At 38.8% G+C, this 19,139-nt stretch overlaps 1 protein-coding gene across 2 annotated transcripts in view; it reads left to right on the top strand.

Moving 5' to 3' along the window:
• The window catches only part of RTTN (rotatin), a 143,523-nt gene that overhangs the window by 34,473 nt on the left and 89,911 nt on the right, over positions 1–19,139 (top strand). For both annotated transcript variants that reach the window (XM_084619019.1, XM_084619018.1), the window contains exons 16-22: positions 1,218–1,334; positions 4,359–4,498; positions 4,875–5,046; positions 8,688–8,787; positions 13,579–13,667; positions 18,405–18,522; positions 18,836–18,932. In XM_084619019.1, coding sequence (XP_084475145.1) covers positions 1,218–1,334; positions 4,359–4,498; positions 4,875–5,046; positions 8,688–8,787; positions 13,579–13,667; positions 18,405–18,522; positions 18,836–18,932 — 833 coding nt within the window. The remainder of the gene's footprint in view (positions 1–1,217; positions 1,335–4,358; positions 4,499–4,874; positions 5,047–8,687; positions 8,788–13,578; positions 13,668–18,404; positions 18,523–18,835; positions 18,933–19,139) is intronic.

Here is a 19,139-nt window from a genome sequence, read left to right as displayed (position 1 = left end):
AGTTGTGAGCTTAATGTGTCTAGGGATTAATAAAAGTGCATATCTCTTCTCTGAAGAATACTATGAAATTTTTTTTTCTAAATTTCTGTCTCTAATTATTCATAAATAATTCAGAAAAAAAATTGTATGTATATAAAAACACACGAGACAGAGAGAGAGAAGATTTAAATGTCAATTAAGTGTTTTGCTGGCATAATACTTTTGACTGTTTTCTTGAAGAAAGACACATGGTCATGCAACTATCTTTAAATCACTCTGGGGAAAAAACAGTATGTCATGGAGATTGAGAATTAAATGTTCCAGAGAAGTACAGTCACATAAGAAGGGAAAGAGAACTTGTTGTATAAAGCCAGAGACTGAAAGAAAGTAAGAAAGAGGCCAATAGGTGTCTGAGTTCATAGTGACTAATTTCTCTTAATGAATACTACTTTCAGTGCTTGGAAAGAGTCATTAGAATTTGAAAAGAATATGAATCAAAGATTGGGGGGGGGGAAGTTATGGACAAAAGGGAATAATGGGATTTGACAAACCTAAAAAAATGTCAGAATGTAACATGTATCTTTTCATATTCTTCACAGAACTTTTTTTTCTTTTTAAGTAGAATGTCCAGTGCCATAACAGCCACTTGATAGCTAAGCTGTAAGTGCATTAAAACTTTAAGAGTCTAATTGTGGCTTTAACCACTAGTGTAAATAGGAGGTGGTGCAGAGTTTGCATTGCCACATGTACTGGTTGCAGAGGAATTGTTCAGGAAGAGCAGTCCCTCCCCTCATGGCTACATGCCAAAGTTGCCTCAGTTTTGAACCATCATTTAGAGTGGTTGAGCCTGTTACCTTTGGTGCAACCAACCTGCTCTGTGGAATGAACAATGGCCTCACCTCCTTCCGTCTCTTTCCCTTTTGGGATGAATGGAGGGAATATACCCTCTGAGCTCTGAGACTAAGGGTTTCAAGTCCTTGCATGAACTGTATAAAGGAGAAGAAACTCCTTGCTTGTTCCCTCTTTTTGTTGTCTCCTGTAAGGGTCTTTTGCAATCTAAGCTCAAGTGTGGAAGACAATACTAAACTAGCAAGTAATAGATTCTAATGCATATTGATTACATTTCAAGTGTTTTCTCCTTCAAAACCTACTTTAGAAAGCACAGCTTAATTTCATACTGTGGGATCAACAAATTCTTTTTTCTTTATTACATTATTTTATTCTTTGTTGTTGAGCAGGTGAACTCTGCTGCCAAGGCCATTCTTATGTATCTCCTGCAGGGGCGATTGATGATGACAACACTGACCTGGAACAAGTTTATTGAAGCCCTCTATCCCATCATTCCAATTTTACAGGTACCTGCAGCTTTTTTTAAAGCACAGTTTGTCTTGAGCTGAGGTTAATTACTTTACCATAAAAACACTTACACTGCAACATTGTCATGTTACACAAGGAGAAGAAAATTCAGCAAGGTAGAGGGTGGAATAGATGAGCAAGTAATAGTCACCTGAGCAGGCCAAAATGTAAGGGTGTTAAATAGGGGACAGTTTTGTATGTTTCCTAAGCAGATATGGGAAGTTCATTGCAATTGAAGAATCTGGTTCAGACTGTAGAGATAAGATAAAATGACGAATCATTCTTCCCTGTGTCAATTCACAACCCAGCTCTCTCCATCAGCCCAAATTCTTGCCTCCAGGTTCAGGAAAACTGAAACTTTAATGTATTTCTAACATATGTCTCAAAGTATTTTTTACAAGAGTTCTATCTGCCTTTTAAACCTTCCAGACCAGAGGAACACTAAAACAAAACGAAAAACACCAAATGGTAAATGGAAAAAATCCCAGAAGCTTTCCCTTAGGAAATCTTCTTAAGATCAGGGTCTTGTATACCACAGTTTTTGGAGCTTTAGTCTTTTTGTTTTTATTCTATTATTTGTCTGCTTTGTTTTGCCTGAGAGATCTTAATGTAAAAGAAAATACTACGGTGTTTTATTGCAGTTAAACAACATTCTCATCTTTCAGAATGGAAAAATACCAAAGTGTCTGTCTTTCTTGTCAGTGATTTGATGTATAGATTAGAGAACAAAAAGTTGTGCAGTAGCTAACCACATGATCTTATGTTTCTCTTATGCTCCCTCCTCCTTTTGCTTGTCATAGGATTTATTTAGACTGTCAATTAACTACAAAATTCAAAATGTATTAACTAGCACAACTATATGTGAAATTGAACACAACTGGGAACAAATATTCGTGTCCTGCAACAAATGTTTGTGAAGTGCCTATGGTAGAAATTACAATTGTATTAGTTAATATGTAGTCATTAACACTTGTTAGAACATGACTGAAAATTCCAGTGTAGATGAACACACATTCTCTTATGGCATACTGCTCAAATTAGATTGCAAACTTTTTGAGGGAGGAACTGTATTTTACTGTTTATGTAGCATCTAGTATAATGGACTCCAATATAGTTTGGTGCCTGCCGGCGCTACTACAAAATAGATTGTAAAAGTAATAAAGATCTGGCCATTTTTGCTTTATTTTCCCTCATTGTTTTTTGCGTCACTGAGTTTGGACATCTGTGGGAGGTTCCTGATTATTCAAATTTCATGTAACTTAGTGCAATACAGACCTAAATATGCTTCATATCTTTTGGTACAAATTGGCTGTCGTCCTCCATTCGGGTGGCATGCCTTTTTGAAACTTCTGTTTTCTTGATTAAACATAATTAATGACCCTTACTGTCCTGAGACCTTCAGGCAGTCTCCATGCTTTGCTTTTTAAGTCAGGATTTGTCTACACTGGAGCTGTGGGTATGATTTGCCACTTGTGTAGATGTACCCACGCTAGCTGTGCTTTAGCTAACTTGCTAAAACCATCAGTGCTGATGCAGTAGCACGGGCTTTAGCAAGGTGTGTCCAAGCGTCCCCTTCCTCATCCCCGCACCTCCCTATGTATGTACTTGCTGGTGCAGCCTGTGCTCCCACAGCCTCACTGCTGTTTTTAGCAAACTAGCTAGAGTACAATTGGTGTGGGTATATCTACACAAGCTATAGGTTGTATCCGTACTGCAGTGTGGACATGCTCTTAAGTGGTAATGTACAGTGAACCCCGATTGCTGATTTGCCCCAGAAATGTCTTCTGCAGTGTCCATTCCCTCTCATTGGACACTCTCATAAATACTACGTTTGCTGCCTCCAAAGAGGCAATGCACACACCAGCCTATTAGACTAGCTGAAGACTCTCACTTCACTTTAGTACACTGCACTGAGATGGTTTATAATTAAACAAGAATAAGTCCGCAGACTATGTCTAAGATTTCCAAAGGGGTCCATACCTCCATTTGAAATTTTTTAGGGGTCTGCAAATAAAAAAATAGGTTAAAAACCATGGCTGTAGCCCTCCAGACTTGAGGATCCAACGTTCACAGGCTCAAAGGGTGCTGTGACCCCTAAGTGATGAATAACTAAAATGTCTCTTTGCTCTTATAGTACCCAAAGTCCATTGTCTCAGCCTCAAGAGTCAGGAAGGATTTCTGGGGTGCTTGCTAAGGTGCCGCTTGTTAGCTTGATTGCTTTGTTTACCTTATGTGTAAATATTCTTTCCTTGCCCTCTGCCTGTAATCAAGCCAGTCAGACAGTTGAATCCACATACCTTTGTCTAAGGCAGACTGGATTTATGCACTGCCTCCAAAACACATTTTAAGAACATATTTCCCACACAAACATACACATCTTTGTACACAAACTGTACATACATCAAGCGATGATATTTGGGACCAGCTTGTCACCAGTTTATGTATGATACTTTATGGCATACCTTTTAGATACACACTATGACAACAGTGTTTGTGGAGGGGATAGTGAATATGTCGGGCCTGATGTGAGTTACAATATGGTTGGCCTTCTGCTAGTGGGCATTGATGAACTCTTACAGTCACACCTGGTTTTTGTGGAAACATTTTATTTTGCAGAATTAAAATGATTTAACTTTATTAAAAAAAGTGATAGTTGCCTAAATAGTCCCCCACCTTCTATTGTTTTAAGGTAGGTGGCGTCCTATTTTTTAAGTCACTGGGTCGTGAGAATTTAACTTTGGGGTGTTCTGGAAAGGTAATCATTGTCTAGACTTGAATTAGAAAGTGTGTGAGGCAATTCCTTCCCTAGATGTGCTTAGAGGGAAGAAGCATGCGCTTAGAGGGAAGGGCATGCTTTATGTGCACTTCCAAGACTGTTTCATTTGAAGTACTTAGTACAATTCAATATAATCTTACCTAGAAAACATACAGTTTCCATTCATATGGTTTTGTTTTTTGTCAAAAGTAGACATGCTTGTTTCTTAATTAAGCAAACTGGTGAATAGGTTTTTAAATGTTTTTAGGGTTATGCAGACACAGAAGAGACACTGGGTACCCACATCCTGAGTCTAAGCAAAACGTCTTCTGACAAAGGAGAAGGGATTCTCCCTAGAACTACTAGATTAAGGGCTGCTCTACGACTTCTCTTCTCAAAAAAGCAGTTGTGAGTAGTAATGTCCTGTAATAATTTCAGCATGTGATTGATGTATGATATTAGCAAGTCTAACCTAAACTGTTAAAACTTATTCCATTGATTTACAGTGAGGGCTGATTTGAAATGTTGTGGGTAAATGATTAATTCAATAGCTCAGACATAGGTGAGAGGTTTATTGCAGGAGTGGGTGGGTGAGATTCTGTGGCCTGCATTGTGCAGGAGGTCAGACTTGATGATCATAATGGTCCCTTCTGACCTTAATATCTATGAATCTTAAACATTATCAGTGTGTTTTTTCTGACATTTTCTAACTCTGTATATATATCTGAAGAGCTAAAATGCCCCACTGAAAAGAACCATTATCCTTAGTACTTTGTTTCCTTAGAGTCCGTTCTGTGGCACTGAAACATCTAACATTCCATCTCATGAATGAAGAAGGGGCCAGCCTGAAGCGCCCTCTTTTGCATGGTTGTGTTCTCTCCAGTGTTCCTAACTTGTTTATTGTGGAAAGACCTATTGAGCTGAAGTTGGATGATACAAAAGAGTCAATTATTAAGGTGACCAAAATATCTTTTTAGCGTATTTTGTCGTTCTGTCCTTTTTGAACTGCTGATTAACGTCATGTGAGAAGGCTGCTGCTTGTCATTTATTTCACCTTCTGCAGGTTACAGTAATCTTTTCCCTTGAATGGTCTTGCACCTTAAAAATAAGACTGCCAGAGAACCTCTACCCTACAAACTTTAAGAGTAGCTTTTATGTTATAAGATATGTAATGGGGTCGCCTCTCACAAGTGCCCCCTTGTGGTCTGGTGTGAGCCTTCCATTTCTTAGTTGTTGGCATCCACCTTTTGCGAGTGCCCCCCCTTCCGCCGCCAGTTGTTTTTTTGATGTGTCTTCAATGACTCAGCCCTCTGGCTGAGTCTCACACACTGTCTTCCACCAAGGCTTCCCCCCAGAGACACTGCCCTCTATAACAGTCTAACAGGGCCCATCGCAGTACTCTCCATTGGGGTGTCCTTTTCGGCAGCCCTCCCTAGGCTCAATCTTTAACCAGACCAATAGGGCCCATCGTGGTACCCTTGCTTGGTCTGGCTAGTTTCTGGGCTCAGTCCTTGCTTGGTCCCTGCAGCCACCCAGGAGCTCCTTCTTAGCTTCTCTGATCTTCGGCAGTCCTTCCTGGTCTCAGCCCTGCCCACACTGAGCTGTCTGTGGTCCTGTTGCTCTTCCAGCCAGCCAAGAACCCAGCCCTCTGTCTTTCAGCTCCAGGAAGCAACTGACTGCTCTGTCTCTGCTGCTTTTCGTATGGCCCTCGTGACCTCTGGTTGGCCGTCCAGCAGCCCCTCTGATTGGCTGCTTCCTCTGCAGCCACTCTAGGCTGCCTGGAGTACTTCTCCTCTGCTTTCTGGGGCACGGTGAGGCAGGGCCATGAGGCCTCCAGCAGGGGGCCTCTGGACCTAGTCCACCCCATCACAAAGTGTAACATTGAATGAGACATGGGTTCACTTACTACTCAGCTTCACTAGATTTTACCCTGTGCAGATAAGTTAGCTCCACAAATGCAAAGTGGATGTACTTAGCTGCACACTATAATAGCTTATCACACTTGTTAAAATTCTATTGTGCATGAGTAGAACATTTTTTCAAACGGTCATGGTTCTGTTAAATCAAAACTATCTTTTGCTAGAATACTCAAAGGCACTTTTCATTGTGAAATATTTCCAGGCCAAATGTCAAGTGTCTGCCTCTGGCCACTTGTGCTGCTGGGAAACAAAAGATTACAAGACTCTTCTAATCATGGGAAAAGTGTACCTTTTAAAAAAATCTCTCGTTTCACTCAAACAGCTGCTCAGTTGCTCAGTTTCCAAAAAAATATTCACATTGGGTAGTCTGTCTAGATAATCTCAGCCCAAAAGATTAAAATTTTATGATGAAGATATGAACAATTGAAATGGGATTAATACATAAACAACCACGTAACCTTTGGTAATAGTGTTAGGTAGTTCCTACTATAATTTTTTAATAATACAGGCTGACATCAAAGCAAATGTCAGAGTTCTCTTCGTACTGTCATCTTGTCTTTAGCTGTGTTTTTGCTTCAAGTTGAACAAAATTCCATAGATCCACGTTCTCACAGTTATTCTCACAATCATGGAAGGAATTCCCATGGAAAGTAACTTTGGCGTAGAATGCATGATTATCATATACAGTAGCGTCCACTATGTGCTGGCTTCTTTTGAGACACTCAAGGAGTTTCTGCTCCATAGAGCTGATAATGTAAGGATAGACAGACAAGTAAACAGGTTAAGGGAAGGGGAAAAACAGCAGGCCCTTAGGTAGGTGCAATATCTGCTGCAGAAGATATAGATAGGTGAACATCTCATGCTTTCTGGGAGACCAACAGGTAAATATATACCTTTTTGGTCATATTACTGTATGTTGAAACTTGCTGAAAACCATTTAATATCCCAGCTGCTTATGTTGTGCAACCTCAAACCCAAATAACAGATGCTTGTAATCCAGGATAAGACAGGTGCAAAACAGTTCCTTACCATACAAGCAAATTCTACATCTATAATATAAGATAAAATCCAGGACCTACTTGTGGCTGTTGGGCTCTAGATTAGAAGTTCATGATCTGCAGGAAACTGATGGAAGCAAATAGCAACCAATAAAATAAATCAAAATGTTAAATGAGTTGTGAAAGAGGACATTCTTCCTCCAGCGTAAAAATAATGTAGCCACTCAGTTTACCATTGATTTTTTTTAAAAAATGTAAGATCTAAAATCTCTCTGTATATGTTGAACTTAATAGCTGACCTAAACACAAGCCATTTTAGAGAGAGTCTTTTTCATTTAGCTAAAACTATACTTCATTGAAATGTCAAGTAGTGAACATGTCAATGTAGTGAACATAGGATCTAGGACTATTGACTCTAATTCCCTGCTATTGTAGGTAACTACGTCACATAATCATGAATATATGCATGTAATAATAATGTACATTACTGCACTTGTTAATTACACAAGAAGAATGAGTATGAATATGTCAGGGTTCCCTCCCCCTTCTGAACTCTGGGTACAGATGTGGGGACCCGCATGAAAGACCCTCTAAGCTTATTTTTACCAGCTTAGGTTAAAAACTTTCCCAAGGCACAAATTTCACCTTGTCCTTGAACAGTATGCTGCCACCACCAAGTGATTTAGACAAATAACAGGGAAAGGACCACTTGGAGTTCCTATTTCCCCAAAATATCCCCCCAACCCCTTACACCCCCTTTCCTGGGGAGGTTTGAGAATAAACAAGATGAGCACAAACCAGCCTTGGATTTTTTAGACCCAAAAAACCCAATCAGAGTCTTAAAAATCAGAACTGTATTAGAAGAATGAAAAAAAGATAAGAGAACAACTCTGTAAAGATCAGAATGGAAGATAATCTTACAGGCAGTCAGATTCAAAACATAGAGAATCCCTCTTGGCAAAAACTTAAGTTACAAAAAGACACAAAAACAGGAATATACATTTCCTCCATCACAGCAAATTTCACAAGCCAAAACAAAGAAAACCGAATGCATTTTCTAGCTAGATTACTTACTAACTTTACAGGAGTTGGGGGGCTTACATCCTTGATCTGTTCTCGGCAAAGGTATCACACAGACAGACAAAAGGCTTTCCCGCCCCCCTCCAGATCTGAAAGTATCTTGTCCCCTCATTGGTCATTTTGGGTCAGGTGCCAGCCAGGTTACCTGAGCTTCTTAAACCTTTACAGGTAAAAGGACTTTACCTCTGGCCAGGAGGGATTTTAGAGCACTGTATACAGAAAGGTGGTTAGCCTTCCATTTATATTTATGACAGAATATAAATACTTTTTTGAAATGTCTGTTTTTGCATACTTTAAAAAACAATGGGCATGGTACGTTGTTGTTGTTGTTGTTGTTGTTTCCAATTGCTACATTCTGGAAATTGTTAATTTTTTGTTCCCCAAGAAATGCTTTAGAAGCTCAGTAAATCAGACCATGATCAGTTCTGAGTGAATATATATATGCTGCTTGTAAGGATTTTTAGAATGGATCCTAGTCACATTTTATTTAGATCGTTTGTTATATGTCCTACACTTTGAGGGAATCAGAGGGCTAGTTTTCCTGTTTAACTAAGAGACATATATTGTAATGTATTTCTAAATACAGTTTTGTTTTAATAGGATGAGGCAGTGGAAAAACTGTATGGTATTCTTACTTCTGACACCATTGACCTAGTTTTGAGAAAGTCTGCAGCAGAGCAGCTAGCTATAATTATGCAAGGTAAAGTGTTCTGGAAATATTGATTCATGTGCTGGTGAGCTGGTTTTCTGCTTGAAATGCTATTTTCAAAATTTAACTATGTAACTTCCCCTTATATTATCAGACCAATATTGCAAAACTGTCATGAAAATTTCACAGCCCAAGTTCAAGATTTACTTGCCTGCTCTTGTTATACTTGAGAATGAGGGATGTAGATTTTATTCTCCCATCAGGGGAAAAAAGAATGGCTCTACCTGGGTCAGAGGGCAAGTATAATTCTGCAAAGTTACGGTAAACCTAATGGTTGGGATTTAAAATAGGGCTTTTTAGATTGACCCAGTCAACATGTGTTTTCCTTCCTTTTTTTCCTTGAACTTTATCACCTAATTTTTTCTTGTTTATTAGAGATAATGACACTGCAAAATTCCTGCATTTCCATGCTAGTTATTTCTGCTTGCGTGGAAGAGACCATTCTCTTTAGCAAAGAGTAGGGTTTTTTTTAGTGTTATCCAATTCTTGGCTGAGATTGTCACTTTTTAGATTATGAACTCTATTTTGTAGACTGCAGTATTTTCTTCAAGTGGGCGAGGTCAGTCTTTAACTTGATTTTATTAAGTTACACTTGAAAACACAAGCACTCACTGGAACAGTAGAGTCTTCTCTTACTGCAATGGTCTTGAGGCTTGGCTAACTCACTCTACATTAACAAATTTATTTGAGCATAAGCTTTCGTGGGCTGCAGCCCACTTCATCGGATGCATAGAATGGAACATATAGTAAGAAAATATATGAGAACATGAAAAGGTGGAAGTAGCCATACCAACTGTAAGAGGCTAATTAATTAAGATGAGCTATTATCAGCAGGAGAAGGGAAAAAAAAAACCCTTTGTAATGATAATCAAGATGGCCCATTTAGACAGTTGACAAGACGGTGTGAGGATACTTAACATGGGGAAATAGATTCAATATGTGTAATGACCCAGCCACTCCCAGTCTCAATTCAAACCCAAGTTAATGGTATCTAGTTTGCATATTCATTCAAGCTCAGCAGTTTCTCGTTGGAGTCTGTTTTTAAAGCTTTTCTGTTGCAAAATTGCAACCCTTAAGTCTTTTACTGAGTGGCCAGAGAGGTTAAAGTGTTTTCACATCTGTGATCTTCCAGAAAACACTATCCTGGCCACTAGGGATATAGAAGCTCTCTACACCAACATTCCACACAAAGATGGACTACAAGCTATTAGGAACAGTATCCCAGATAAAGTCACGGCAAACCTGGTGGCTGACCTGTGAGACTTTGTCCTCACTCACAACTGTTTCACATTTGGGGACAATGTATACCTTCAAGTCAGTGGCACTGCTATGAGTACTCGCATGGCCCCACAGTATGCCAACATTTTTATGGCTGACTTAGAACAGCGTTTCCTCAGCTCTCGTCCCCTAATGCCCCTACTCTACTTGCGCTACATTGATGACATCTTCATCATCTGGACCCATGGAAGAGGAATTCCACTATGATTTCAACAATTTCCATCCCACCATCAACCTCAGCCTAGACCAATCCACACAAGCTGTCCATTTCCTGGACACTACTGTGCTAATAAGTGATGGTCACACAAACACCACCCTATACTAGAAACCTATTGACTGTTTTACTTACCTACATGCCTCCAGCTTCCATCCAGGACACACCACATGATCCATTGTCTACAGCCAAGCTCTTAGATACAACTGCATTTGCGTCAATTCCCTCAGACAGACACAAACGCCTACAAGCTCTCTGTCAAGCATTCTTAAAACTACAATACCCACCTGCTGAAGTGAAAAAACAGAACAGTACCCAGAAGTCACCTACTACAGGACAGGCCCAACAAAGAAAATAACAGAACGCCACTAGCTGTCACTTTCAGCCCCCAACTAAAACCTCTCCAGCGCATCAACCTCTCCAGCGCATCATCAAAGATCTACAACCTATCCTGAAAAATGATCCCTTACTCTCTCAGATCTTGGGAGACAGACCAGTCCTCACTTACAGACAGCCCCCCAACCAGAAGCAACCACACAACAAAAACACTAACCCAGGAACCTATCCTTACAGCAAAGGACAATGCCAACTCTGTCCACATGTTTATTCAAGTGACACCATCATAGGACCTAATCACATTAGCCACCTGCACATCTACCAATGTGATATATGCCATCATGTGCCAGCAATGCCCCTTTGCCATGTACATTGGCCAAACCAGACTAAAGAATAAATGGACACAAATCTGACATTAGGAATCATAACATTCAAAAACCCATAGGAGAACACTTCAGCCTCTCTGGCCACTCAGTAACAGACTTAAAAGTGGCAATTTTGCTACAGAAAAGCTTCAAAAACAGACTCCAATGAGAAACTGCTGAGCTTGAATGAATATGCAAACTAGATACTATTAACTTGGGTTTGAATTGAGACTGGGAGTGGCTGGGTCATGACACGTATTTAATCTATTTCCCTTTGTTAAGTATCCTCAGACCTTCTTGTCAACTGTCTAAATGGACCATCTTGATTATCACTACAAAAGTTTTTTTTTCCTTCTGATAATAGCTCGTCTTAATTAGCCTCTGACAGTTGGTATGGCTACTTCAACCTTTTCATGTTCTCTGTATGTGTGTGTGTATATATATCTTCTTACTATATGTTCCATTCTATGCATCCGATGAAGTGGGCTGTAGCCCATGAAAGCTTATGCTCTAATAAATTTGTTAGTCTCTAAGGTGCCACGAGTACCCCTGTTCTTTTTTCGGATACCGACTGACACAGCTGCTACTCTGAAACCTGTCACTCTACATTGCTGTGCCTGACTCAGAGTTGACAGCATAAGGAATAAGCTTTCCAAAAGTTTTTATAACTTGCCTTTTCCTCTCAGTTCAGTTAGATCTCCCCTTAAAGAATCTAGTAGAATGTTGAGGAGGTTGAGGGAAGGCAAGTAGCTATTGCTTTTATTTAAGAGAAGTGTTTTGTGAAAAAGCCTGACTGGGTCATTCACACCACCGGTCTCAACTGATGTGCCTGGGCACAGTAGAGCTTCAATTGCAGCTAACAAGGAGCAGTTTACATTAGCCTGATCTGGTATAGGAAGCATGTGTACCAAAGGGGGTTCACTCTGAATGAGGAGTTCCTTCTATCTTTCTGAATTTATGTTCTTTGCTGGCCATGTCGTCAATGGTGGCTAGAGTTCATCTAGATAATGTTCCTCACTCTGCTTAATCCTAAGAAGCTGCCTGCAATTAAAAGGGGCTGAAATGTCACTTGTGAGTTGGCAGAGGCTTTCACAGAATCAAGATTAGCTTCTGTGATTACACTGTCTATTATAATGAAGTTATAGACTCCCTGTTGTTTTTAATGTAGTAGATTTGGGGAGATGGTGGGATAAATAAAAATAAATAAAATAAATAAATAAAAATAAATAAAAAACAAATAAAAAAAATCTGTGGGAGCACAGGGAGAAAATATACAAATTTTGTTAAAGAACAAATTTAAGTGAAGGCATGCAAACGTTGAAGGGAACATTCTCTGGGTCAATACATGGTCCAGGCGCACTCAGTAGTCTGAACTCAGAGAGCTTCAGGCTTTATGTAGAGTGCACAGGTGCATTCCAAGAGTGGATTTGTACATAATCTATTCAAATTCCAGTTGCAGATAAGTACTGTTTCTTTCTCCTAGCAAGAAACCCTAGTAGTAGGAGTTAACTCAGTTTTCTACAATGAAAAGATACTGACATTTCAAATATCAAATTTGCATTTTCTTGGTAGGTCATATACATGCATACAGTTCTTTTACATCCAGTGAACTACGTTCCATGTTGGCTGTTGTAGTTTTCAACCTTTAGATAGGAAATACCAAGCATGACTCAGGGTGAAACTGCAGCTATTTTACTCAGCCCAATAATCTTAAATTCCCAAGAGAAGAATCTCTCTCATTTTAAAAACAAACAAAAAAAACCAGCCTCTGAAATACCTTCCTGAGTGTTTGATTACGGTTTTTATTTTTGAGCCAGGTGCTGTAGGTGGTGGTAATTGTACTGAAAAATAATTTCATTTGAGTATGTTTAAAAACTTACTGGTGTGTTAAGCAATGATAAACATTGTAAATATCCTAGGTGAAATCATGGTTCCATCAACGTCAGTGGGAGTTTCACCTAGCTTTCCATTTATTTTTTTATTTTAATTGTGGCAGCTCTAGGAACTCCTGTTATGGACCTGGGCCTCATGGCATTAGGCACAGTACAAACAGATAACAAAATGTCTCTCCACCAAAGAGTTTATCCTTGTCAATAAACCAATATTCAGAGTATTTAATAAAATAATCCAAGGGGTTGGTGTATGAAAGAGATTGGCAATGAGATAGATCCTTTCACTTGAGGAATAATGGTAAAAATCATTCTCTGATGTCTCCTAGGTGCTGAGGGAAAATGAGTTCATGGTCTCTTACACTTAGTAGGCAGGTATCTGTATCTCCACAACTACCATCATGACTGGCATAGTCATTGGCAGCCTCATTCCTGAGGTCAAGTGTTGTTTGGGTGTGTTAACCGAACTTCCTTGTCACCCCTTGAGAATAGGTGTAAGACATGTTGAAAAGGCTTTGAGGAGGCTTGCACTGCTATTGCCTGTGCTGTACCTATTCCGTGGCTAGAGGGCTTTGGCATTCAGTGATGTAACATTAGTACATCTCACCAGCATTAAAATAGTGTGTGCTCCCACCCAGAAAGTTAAATATAAAATTGGTGTGGAACTAATGGCTTTTGCTAATGCTTTTTTCTCTTACAGATGCCAAAATGCATGATGTTGTGAAAAAACTGGGTTTGATAGATAAGTTATTTGTTTACTTTACTGAATGTGTACACCGGGATGGCAAGGTAAAAATATTACCATGAGTTGTTTATTTTTGTAAATGTTGTGGTAAAAGCAGTAGAACTTGATATCTACCTCTTTTTTTTTTTTTAAGCACAGTCTTTAAGTATATTAATTACACTAATAACACGACCATCTAAGAACACAAATATGTAATCTTGCTGTATGTTTGCTTTCTTCACTTGGCTTTTGCTTATGGTAGGTTCCCTATTAACTTAATCCATATGTGTAGTTAATATAGTTATCAAAATTGTGATGGAAGAATCTGCTATCCCCATTAACGCAGAATCATAGAAATGGTCTGGAAGGGACTTCAAGAGGTCATCAAGTCCAGCCCTTTCTGGTGAGGCAGGACCAAGTAAGCCTAGACCATTCCTGACAGATTTTGCCCAATCTGTTCTTAAAAACCTCCAGCAGTGGGTACCTTGGAATCCTGTTCTTCAATTTAGTTACCTTTCTAGTTAGTTTTTCCTAATACCTAAACTAAATCTCCCTTGCTACACATTAACCCATTGCTTCTTGTCCTACATTCAGAGGACGTGAAGAACAGTTGATCTCTTTATAATAACAGTTTTAAGATATGTTAAGGGCTATCAGGTTCCCCCTCAGTCATCTTTTCTCAAGACGAAACATGCAGAGTTTTTTTTACCTTTTCTCAAAGGTCAAGTTTTCTAATACAGTAACTCCTCACTTAACGTCCTAGTGATGTTCTTGAAAAATGCAACTTTCAGCGAAATGCTGTTAAGCAAATCCAATTTCCCCATAAGAATTAATATAAATGGGTGAGGGGGGGTAGGGTCCAGGAAAAAAAATTTCGCCAAACAAAAGACATTATATACATATACAGTATAAGTTTTAAATAATTTTAAACAAACAATTTAATACTGTACTCGGCAATGATGATTGTGAAGCTTGGTTGAGGCGGGGTGTAGTGGGGTTGGGGCGCTGGGGCTTGCCCTGTTCCACCCGCCTGGCGCTCCTGCCGGGGAGCGGGGTGGAGGCACGGGGCTTGCTCCGCTCCGCCTGCCTGGACCTCGTGCCGGGGAGAGGGGTGGGGGCTTGCTCCGCTCTGCCTGCCCAGCGCTACTGCCCGTGGAGCAGGGGCTTGCCTGCTTCCCGATTAGAGCAGTGGGCGGGGGAGCCAAACAGCGTTATAAGGGAACATTGCAGGACTTTAAAGGAGTATGTTCTCTAATAGGTCAGCGACCTAATAACAAAATAACATTAACTGGGACAACGTTACTGTACTTGTTATATTTTTTGTTCTCCTTTGGACTCTTTCCAATGTATCCACATCTTTTCTGAAGTGTGGCACCCAGAATTGGACACAGTACTCCATCTGGGGACTCACCAGTGCCGAGTAGAGTGGGACATTTACCTCCCGTGTCTTACAAACAACGCTTTTGTTAATGCACCCTAGAAAGTTGGCCTTTTTCACAACTGCATCTCATTGCTGACTCTCATTCAATTTGTGATTCATTATCAGCCTCCAGATCTTTTCAGCAGTATACAACCTAGCTAGTCATTACCGCCATTTGTAGTTTATTTTATTTTTCCTTCTGAAGTGTAGTATTTGCACTAGTCTTTATTGAATTTCATTTTGTTGATTTCAGACCAATTCTCTAATTTGGTTAAGTTGTTTTGAATTCTAATCATATCCTCCAAAGTGCTTGCAACCCCTCCCAGCTTGGTCTCCTGTGCAGATTTTTATAATCCTGCTTCCAGTCCACTATCCAAGTCATTAATGAAAATATTGAAATCTCTAATCTCTCCCTTGTTGAAGACTAAAAAGTGATTTTAAAGGGTTCATAAAGTCAAACATTGTCTTTAAAGGTTGCATCCTGGACTCCTAAAGTCCAGTCCTCAACAGTGAGTAATCTATAAGAAGCAGACATGCATTGTAAAACATCAAAAGTTTATTGAGGAACATACAGATAGAAATAAAACAGCCTCCTGAATGCTTGAAAACTGCTGTCCTACAGAGCATTCACCAGGGAAATCTCAGCAGACAAGGTCACCCATAGAATTGAACAACGAGTTTGTAGCAGTCAGACATGCCCAAGCCTTTTTGTGTTTGTGATTGATTAGAAAACACTTAAAATTTCATGATCGTTCATTATTTCAAAGTGTTTGAATGCTTTATGTAAAAATGTCTTGGGCAATAGACTGTTCACAGGCTATTTGCTTGGATTAACTTTGGCTGCTGGCTCTCATACACTTCGAGACTTCAGGTTATAAATCCATGGTACGCCCACATCTTGAATACTGTGTGCAGATGTGGTTGCCCCATTTTAAAAAAGATATTGGAATTGGAAAAGATTCAGAAAAGGGCAACAAAAATGATTACGGGTATGGAACTGCTTCCATATGAGAAGCGATTAATAAGACTGGAACTTTTCAGCTTGGAAAAGAGACAACTATAGAGGTCTATAAAATCATGACTGAGGTGGAGAAAGTCTATAATAGAGGTCTATAAAATCATGACGATGTGGAGAAAGTAAATAAGAAAGTGCTATTTACTCCTTCAAATAACACAAGAACTAGGTTGAAATGAAATTAATAGGCATCAGGTTTAAAACAAACAAAAGTAAGTATTTTTTTTCACACAATGCATAGTCAACCTGTGGAATGCCTTGCCAGAGGATGTTGTGAAGGCCAAGACTATATCAGGGTTCAAAAAAGAACTAGATAAGTTCATGGAGAATAGGTCCATCAGTGGCTGTTAACCAGATGGGCAGGGATGATGTCCCTAGCTTCTGTTTGCGAGAAGCTGGGAATGGGCAAATTTTGCTGAATTTTTAATTTTTTGGTGTAGAATTCCCTTAGGAGTCTGAAGACCACAAAACACTTGTTAATTTTACAGAAGTTTTAATTTTAAGTTTATGAAGAAATGTTTTTAAATATTGATACTGGAAAAGGTATCTTACCTCAGTCACATTAAGGAGTTCTATCGCCAGATTCTGATAGCTTGAATGTGAGATCTACTCAAGGCTATTGCTGCAGAAGAGGTTTAATTCCCACAGCTCTATTTTGCCAATTTTATTTTAGCATGATATTATGTTTTTGTTTAACATACAGAATACTAAGCTAATAAAATCCTTTTGACTTAGAGAATTGTCTATAGTTAACACTATAGTACTGATGCAAACAAGCAGAATTTTTGTTAAAGAATATCAGAGTAGAAACCCCTTAATAGGCATGATTGAGGAAGAGCACTGGTTGTGAATCTAGAGTAAAAAATTAGTGCTTAAATTAACCAAGCACCTAAGTCACAGTAAAAGTCAAGTCTAAGTCAATATTAAGTCACTTAAGCACTTCTGAAAATTTTTCTCTTAATCTTAGTGGGGAGAAGGTTGTTTGTGTGTACAGGAAATTTGGAAATCACAGTAAGCTATCACTAACTGTGTTACTTCTGTTTTGGCTGGTGTGTTTTGTTTGTTTATCTATGGTATGCTCAAAGTGGACAGGTGGGAAAGGAAGGTGGATTAATTGATATAGAAAGGCGAAGTCACTATCTTCATTTTCCTAAAATAAACCTTATACATCATAAAAAGACTGAATATCCATCATAAATAAAAACTTGGCTAAAATTAATGACTGGAATATTGAACATTTTGCTAGATTAAGTCATTCACCAATACTTTCAAAATGCTCTTGAAATGTGACTAGACTGACAGACCTGGAGAGTGAAGTTCTCTAACCACAGAACAGTTATGAGCTTCATCTATGAAAACTGTCCACTAGGATCTCTCTACCCTGATCTGAAGGGATCCCCTTGTGGTGGTGAGACCATGGCTTAATTCCCATGTGCATTCAGTTTTTTTTGTACTTAGATATTGACTGCATACAATATCAAGATAACTTAATGCACCAGTTTGAAAAAATATACATAGAAATATAAACTTTTCAATAATTTTTAAAAACTGTACTGTAAGTATCCTTTTGGGGAGGGCTGCCAATGGAGTGCTGGGGAGAGCAGAGTTTTAAATAAAGCCTCAGAAGCAGCCTCTAGTTATAGTGGTGCAAACAGATTTCATAAAACAAATCTTAAGTATAGAAACTAAGGAAAGCAAAGTAATGGAATAGTCTCTGAAGTACTAATATCTGAAAGAGATAGTAGCTTTAGTTCTTGGTGTTCACTGGACAAATTGTCCAAATGTATTCTGCTCTTTACATTCTGAATGAGGCCTTGGTTCTGTTTCTGGCTAGTCCACTGACACTCTAATCTTGGGCAAGTTACCTTACCTATCTGTTTTTCGGTTTTCCTATCTGTAATTTGGGGATAACAAAATTTAGTCACTGCTGTGCTGCACTTTGAGATATGCAGATGAAAAATGCCATAAAGTATAAAATATTATTTATACTTTATTTAATTAGAGCTATTTGGAAATCTTTCTAATATAGACAGGACTTTAATTTTGTTTTTTGAAATGAACATTCAAGGAGGGGTGTGAGGTTAGAGGTCCAGAAAAATATCTGTTTACACCTGGAAGTAATTAAAAATATCCCACTGAACTTATTATAGCCAGTTAGGATGCACTGATTTCCAGATTCAATCTTATTGGTTAACAGTTTTCTAGGTCTTGGTGCTTTTGGTCTTTTGAGGAGATAAATAGTAGAAATTCCTAGCATGGCAGTTGTCTACTAATCATAAATTAAGAATTTTCTCATTTACTTGACTAAATAGTACTGCATATAGGGAGGCATCTACATTAACATACTCTTTTTTTTCTCCCCTGCAGATCATGGAATGTATTGTGTTGCCATGTCTTACAGTTCTACGAAAACTTGTATATGCTGATCCAATTATACGCCTGTCATTAGCACAGCAGCCTTCTATCCTGCTAACGTTATTGAGAGGTGACTTGAAAAAGCTTTGAAGTACTTTAAATGGAAAGAAAATGTCTGAAATATGACTAGCTATTTACAAACTCTCCTCCCTCCCCCCAAAAAACAAATACCATACTCTCCACTGACACAGGATCAGTCTGTGGCTACTTCAGATAGCATAAAATGTTAAGAAAAAATGGCTTACTGATTTGAGCCGGTATTCTGTTCCTCTTGAAGTTAGTACTCCTGTTGAGTTAAAAGGGTTATATCAATGCTCTTGTATGTACTGTTGACTACCAATGTTTTAATGAAGAATGTTTTAAATTTATCTTGTTTTATTCAGTTTCCTTGATATTCCAAGATGACTGTGCTGTTCTGACTGAAAGTGCAGCATTGCTTTGTCTTCTGTTGTTTGATGAAGTAGCAAGAAAAGAAATCTGGTAAGCAAAACTATAGTAATTTAAAAATACCTCTCTTCATTATCCCTTTGTATGAAAATGTATAATTTTCTTGTTATGTTTTTGAGTTTGCACAAAATATTTATCCTACAATTTAATATAGAGCCTGATCTAAAGCCTATTGATATGAAGGGGTGTTTCTCTATTGATGTCAGTGGACTTAGGTTTTAAAGGCCGCATCCAAAGGTC

Source organism: Lepidochelys olivacea (assembly GCF_965140295.1).
Source record: "Lepidochelys olivacea isolate rLepOli2 genome assembly, chromosome: 2".
In the NCBI taxonomy this organism is placed as follows: Eukaryota; Metazoa; Chordata; order Testudines; family Cheloniidae; genus Lepidochelys; species Lepidochelys olivacea.
The sequence above is the reverse complement of the archived record's forward strand: the minus strand, read 5'-3'. Positions and strand labels throughout refer to the sequence as shown.